The 6,697-nt window shown below is 40.7% G+C and overlaps 1 protein-coding gene across 1 annotated transcript in view; it reads left to right on the top strand.

Annotated features, from left to right (window-relative positions):
• Positions 1–1,264: 1,264 nt before the first annotated feature.
• Positions 1,265–6,697, top strand: part of GPR149 (G protein-coupled receptor 149) — a 95,643-nt gene continuing 90,210 nt past the window's right edge. Inside the window, exons 1-2 of the mRNA XM_032172248.2 lie at positions 1,265–2,245; positions 3,169–3,361. Coding sequence (XP_032028139.1) covers positions 1,265–2,245; positions 3,169–3,361 — 1,174 coding nt within the window. The remainder of the gene's footprint in view (positions 2,246–3,168; positions 3,362–6,697) is intronic.

Genomic DNA, 6,697 nt, shown 5'->3' with positions numbered 1-6,697 from the left:
CCATTCAGGGATACAACTATTGTATGTCCCAAATACTCTGGTTAAAAATGTAGGGTGATCTTCCTTTTAGGCCCTATGTAATATCTTCGGACTTTATGGATACTTAGACATATCATTTATTCGAATGACAGCCTGCTTACTTGATGCCATTGACAGAAAATAAATAGTTATAAATAAATGTCTAAAGCTAGTGTGACTCTATCCAAAGATTCTGCATAATCCCATTTAGAGTAATGAGGACTATAATGACAATCTTAAGTACACTATTTTTTTAAAAAGAAATCTGATACATCTTACTCTTATACATGGGATTGATGATATTATTTTTCCAATGGATTATGAAGCGGGAAGTCTAGGTAAGAATAAAAGCAGTCCTTTAGTTACTGGAGTAGCTTAGACCTCTCACAGGTGATATTTGTAGTTCACATCAAGCATGAGCAAGTATTTGGACTAGTTTTACATGTTGAAACCAAAGGGGAAGCTTAGCAAGGACACCGTTTCTTGCTTTGAAAGAGGCAGTCTAAGATATACGTATATCATTTTGTTCATACACTGAACACCCCTCCCTTTCTTTCCTGCTTCTCTCCTGCTTGGAGCTGACTCCTCCTTCCTGCAGCTCCGAGGATCACAGGCTGATTGAAGAACACAACGGTTCAAATGGGATTCTGTGCACAAGCTCCCTCTGACTGGCTCGCGCGTGCCCTCTCTCTCTCTCTCTCTCTCTCTGCCTTCAAAGCTGAAACCTACCTGACAATCTCCTGCCTTTGAATCCAGCTCTGGAACCAGATGCATCATTTTACTGCTCTTAAAAGTGAACAGAGTTTGATTATCTCAAGCTACAAGCTGCTTTGCTTCATAAGAAGGACCCCAAAGGATCCAGACATCATTGGTTTTCAATGTACCTGAAGAGTTTGTTTGTTTTTGTTTTTTTGTTTTGTTTTGGTTTGGTTTTTTTTTTTTTTTTTTTTTTTTTTCTGAAACTTGATGGTGGGAAGGAGTTTTTGCTTTGTTTTTAATTGGAATGTTGAAAAGTTGTTTGTTCGGGGTTTTATTTTTTTATGCTTCAAATGGAACCTAATTTTTAAATATAGCTTGAGTCAGATCTAAAGGAGACATGCCTGACCATTTCCTGCAGGACTGACCAGGAGAACATCTAGAGGGGAGCTTGGTAGGAGGAATGAAATCTGATTTGCAGCAACCGGTCTTTCTTTTGAGAAAATTATCAGACTCATTGATAAGGGAAATTAAATATTGACCAAGGACAATGTCTTTATTTCTCAGTAACTTATCAACAAATGACTCTAGCCTGTGGAAAGAGAATCATAATTCTACGGACCTTTTAAATCCGCCAGGAACTCTGAATATCTATCTTTTTTGCTTGACATGTCTCATGACTTTTGCAGCCTTGGTGGGCAGCATTTATTCACTAATTTCCCTGCTGACAATGCAGAACAGAACTGTTGTGTCCATGCTTGTGGCTTCCTGGTCTGTGGATGATCTCATGAGCGTCCTGTCGGTGACCATCTTCATGTTTTTGCAGTGGCCAAACGAGGTCCCCAGTTACTTCCAATTTCTGTGCACCACCTCTGCCTTATTGTATTTATGCCAGGGCCTCTCTAGCAACTTGAAGGCGACTCTCCTAGTCTCTTACAACTTTTATACGATGCACAGAGGTGTGGGGAGCCAGACAGCCTCCAGAAGATCGGGCCAGGTGCTCGGCGTGGCGCTGACCGTGTGGACAGCCAGTCTGCTGCTCTCGGCGCTCCCGCTGTGCGGCTGGGGCGCCTTCGTGCGCACGCCCTGGGGCTGCCTGGTGGACTGCTCCAGCTCCTACGTGCTGCTCCTCTCTACCGTGTACGCTTTGGCCTTCGGACTCCTCTTGGGCCTCTCAGTCCCTCTCACTCACCGATTGCTGTGTTCGGAGGAGCCGCCGAGACTCCACGCCAACTACCAGGAAATTACCCGCGGAGCTTCAATTCCTGGGACCCCTCCCACTGCGGGGAGAGTGGTTTCCCTGTCCCCAGAGGATGCTCCGGGCCCGAGTCTGCGGCGCTCTGGGGGATGCTCCCCGAGCTCGGACACCGTGTTCGGACCGGGTGCGCCCGCTGCCGCTGGGGCTGAAGCCTGCAGGCGTGAGAACCGGGGTACTCTCTATGGCACCAGGAGCTTCACCGTGAGCGTAGCGCAGAAGCGCTTCGCTTTGATCCTAGCGCTTACAAAAGTCGTCCTTTGGCTGCCCATGATGGTAAAAGTGCAGTTGCTCACAAAGCGCGAGTGTGTGTGCCAGACAGTGTAAATGAATGTTGGGACCGGCGTCGCCGGTTTGGGGAGTCACCAAGAGACACAGTGAAGTCCGCTTCCAAGTGTATCTCGCTGGGTTTTAGAGATGCACTTAGAAGGCAGTTCCGGAGAGGGCTAGTTGGCTGCGAAACCTTTACTACTACATGCTTTTCCTTTCAAAAGTCAGGGGCGTGGGGATCGCTTTCCGTAGCGAGCGACTTAGTTTTCCATATCGGTGGTGGCCAAGGATATTGTCTCACACAGCAAAATCTGAGAGTATTCAGAAAAGGAGAGAGGGAATTAAAAGGTTTTTTCCCCCTCAACCTTCTGTCATCCCTTTCTCGCCGTTCCATTTCCGCCTAGTGAGGACGACGCCCATCTCCAGCAGGGCAGGATAGAGGGGAGGAGAGATCAGTTGTGGAGGGAGAAGACAGGGGACAAAACAGGCTTTTGTTCCTCCTTCCAGGAGGAAGCCGATTAAGAGGTGGCAGAGTGGCGCCCCGCTGTGACGAGTGCGCATGGGCGGAGGTGAGGGTCCAGGGAGGCGACAAAGGCCATTCGGAGAATCAGATGCGAGTTTCACGGACGCCTGTTTCCCAGCTAGCGTCCTCCACGTTGTAGACTGTGTGCCTTTCTGGTGGAGTCTTGAATAGACAGCGGGCGCAGACCCGGCACTCAAAAGCTGAAACCCCTCCCAACCCTGGGGGTGCGCCCCGCCTTTCCCAGGAGCCCATCACCAAGGACAGGGAGCCAGCTCCGCAGCAGAGGTCCCCGCTGTCCATCAGGAGAAGGAACTGGAAAGGGAACTGAGGCAGCGTGTGTGGGAGAAGGCTTGAGAAGTATAAAGTATAATTTTAGGTTAGGTCTGAAGTTCTCTTGCCCTTGCAGATGCACATGATGGTCCAGAACGTCGTGGGGTTTCAGAGCCTTCCCTTGGAGACATTCAGCTTTCTACTTACCCTGCTGGCCACCACTGTAACCCCAGTGTTTGTCTTGTCCAAACGCTGGACCCACTTGCCCTGTGGCTGCATCATCAACTGCAGGCAGAACGCATATGCAGTGGCATCCGATGGGAAAAAAAGTAAGTCCTCAACACTGCAGTGATTGGCAGAAATATGCATTCAGTGACTTTTAGAAAAGTGGTCTATTAACAAAGTTGCCTCAATAGGGGATGGAGAGTCCAAGGATAAATGTAAGTGGTAAATAGTGAGAAGAAATTATAATATGAAACAATCACTACAACAGTTTGGGGGTAGATTTTAAATGCAGCTGGTTTTGAAAAACCCCATGAAGTGCTTGTGGCACTGAATAATTATTTTAGGTAGAAAAAAAAAGGAAAGACTAGAATTCATTCAGCACACCATGTCAACAAAGGCACTTAGATGATACATTCACCACAGTTCTTAGTCCAGAATAGAAAATATATTCCCCTCCCAAGTCTAGAATGAGATGCAGCAATGCTATAAGAAGCTTGCATTTGAAAAAGGATTATTAACCCTCTGAAAGGAGTTGAAAACTCATTACATTATAACATTATTATGCAATGGAACAGTAAAGAAATGCATTTTTGTTGTTTTACTGCTGGTATTCTTCCAGGGTTTTGGAAAGTTTTCAGAGTAAGGAATTAGAGTGCTTGAAAACAGTTCCAAAACAAATTGTAAGTGTAGGCCTCTCTCTCTCACACCCACACACACAGACACACACATGCCCTGGTCCAAACATAAAAACAAACAAAACTCTCAGTTTCAAAAAAGAGACACAAGTGACGGTTTGTTATTACGTATTCATGTATGAATCTAGCCAAGTTATTTACTTAAAGAAGATTCTGTGTTCTGAAGAGTACCCCTAGAATGAGAGTAGAAAGCAGGGTCCCTTCCAGAACTCCCTACAGTGTAATTGTTCCCATATGCTAAGACAGGAAAAGTGTTGAGGAATGAGCTGTATATTTTGACTCTGCCAGGAAGAAAAAGGAGATTATTGTATTATTGTATTATTATTGTATTATTCCAGACAGAATATAGGATATTCTATCACTTAATAAATCTGAGAATGCATTAGTGTATGCTGCATTAACTGTCCTATTAATTGTCCTTTGCTCAGAGTATGCAAGTATATTATTCTTTAACAGAGATGAAGATTAAATAAAAACTGTCTATCTCAGGCTATTTTATTTAGGGTTGCAAAATCTAGAGGATATCAAAGTATACTCTGCAATCAGTTCAACAACAAAGTTATTTTATATAATTAGCCATGAACTGGCCACTTTTCCTTTGTCATAGTGATGGCATTTAAAATTTAGAATGTCTAGATATTTTTCAAATGACAAGAAAATTTTTTATTGTTAAGAATGCCATTAAGTTTTATTAATAGTAGATGGCAGATGCATTTGTCTTCAAAATAACCTTAGAACTTATAATAATGATGTGTCTCTAAAGATTAATATCCAGAGCAACAGTGACAGAGAAAATTAATAATAAACCCTTATGGGCCACTTATAAAAACATATAACATAAAGGAAACAATTCACAAACCTCAAAACTCTAACATTCTAATAAATCTTATCACTTTGCCACTAAACTAGTGAACCAGCCCAGTCTTACAAGATCTAAAATTATGAGAGGGATGAGTCTAGTGCCAGTGAAAATGAAAAGTCTTAATGAATTGGTTGAAGGCAGTCATTTTTAAAAGTGGGGACCACCCATCTCAGAGCTGAAAACAAAGCAAATAACAGACTTATTCTTGTAAATGACCTATGAAATATTCTGCTTTCTGTACTGCACAGACAGAAGAGTCTTACGGCAGGCTAGCAGAATCAACAGTCACACTCATATCACAGGTTTGAAATTAAAAATATGTCTTTCAAGATCAAAATAACATTTTTTTCTAAAATTAGCATTGCTTTTATTTGTGTTTATTTTAAAATCCCAAAGAAGGAATTGAAATATGAAGGCTTATGAAAAAGAAGCATGGCTTCACAAATAAAACATTGTGAGAAACTTTAGTTTAAGATGCTTAATGTTCAAATGGCTCCATTTCCCTCTTATGATTCAGGCTGTGATATCAGAAAATTCTGACAATAACAATGATGTGTTTCTACTGTCTGAGAAGCCACCATCAATTTTCCTATTGATAGTGTAACACAACAAAATTTTAAAACCCCAAAGGTAGCACATGCTTAGGTGGGCCAGGTGTTTGATCAGCTAGAGTATCTTAATTCTTCGATGGTTCGAGTTTTATGTTTAAACTTTTTGTCCATAACAAACTAAGATTCCCTCTCTTTACATCCTTTATCAGTCAGTGAACTTCAGAAGCAAGGGAGAGAAGATTTTTTTTCCTAACATATTTATCATAGGTTAATGTTGAAGATGTAAATATAATTATACATCTCAACTTCACTAAATTGGAACTGAAAGATGTGCAACCAGAAAATGAATGTGAGCAGTGGAAAATAATTTGCAGAAATAATAATCCTCTCCTGTTTCCAACAAGAATCTGTACTACTAGTGTCTCAAAGGTGTTTTTGTTGTTGTTGTTGTTTTGTTTTTGTTTTTGTTTTTTCCTCAAATGATTTTAACATAGAGGTCTCAGGCGGTAGACATACTGGTTGGATATGGCTTTCAGACTCATTTTGTTTGCCTGACATGATTTTTTTTTAATTAAACAGCTAAACGTCAAACACATTGTATAAAAAACAGATTTTTGGTATTTTTTTTTTGACAAAATGATAGTATCTGGTAAGTGACATTACTCTGAAGAATGATTTGTTTTTATAAGTTGATGTAATTACTCACATCTAAAATTATAACTGGCAAGATGTGATTAAAAGCAGAAGACTAGAGCTAATTCATGTTTTATCAAGGATTTTGGAAGAATAAGGATTTTGCTTTTAAGAACAAAAAATTATATTTATTTTTAAGATGTTTAGTATAAATTTCAAAAGATACTGGACAATATTCTGATGGCTTTTAAGTTTCGTGCAAAGTATTAATCAATGAAAGATCTCTGACTTTCACAGACACACACACGAAATACGAAAAAAGTTTTTAAAAAATCTCAACTATGTAATTTTTTTAGTGATATAAAAGTAGGAGTCAGGAACTGTAGCACTGTCAAGGCCTTCCTTCTATAAATAAATCAATATTATAAAGATACCATTTTTTTGAAATCATATTTTATTCAGCTAGCATCACTGAGTCAAGGCTAACCTAACAATCCATTCCTATCACACCAAGCATGGTTCTTACAGGTTGCTTCATTCATTCATTCATTCATTCGCTCACTCAATAAATAAATATTTATTAAGGAAAAGGTCACTATGTGTCTAGCACTGTGCTGCATGTTCAATAAGGAACAGAAATTCCCAACCCATGACCCATGAGCTGAATTTGGTTCAAAGATCTGGTTTTTAACCAATTTT

Source organism: Hylobates moloch, unplaced genomic scaffold (assembly GCF_009828535.3).
Source record: "Hylobates moloch isolate HMO894 unplaced genomic scaffold, HMol_V3 SCAFFOLD_13, whole genome shotgun sequence".
NCBI lineage: Eukaryota > Metazoa > Chordata > Mammalia > Primates > Hylobatidae > Hylobates > Hylobates moloch.
This window is presented reverse-complemented; position numbering and strand designations above follow the sequence as displayed.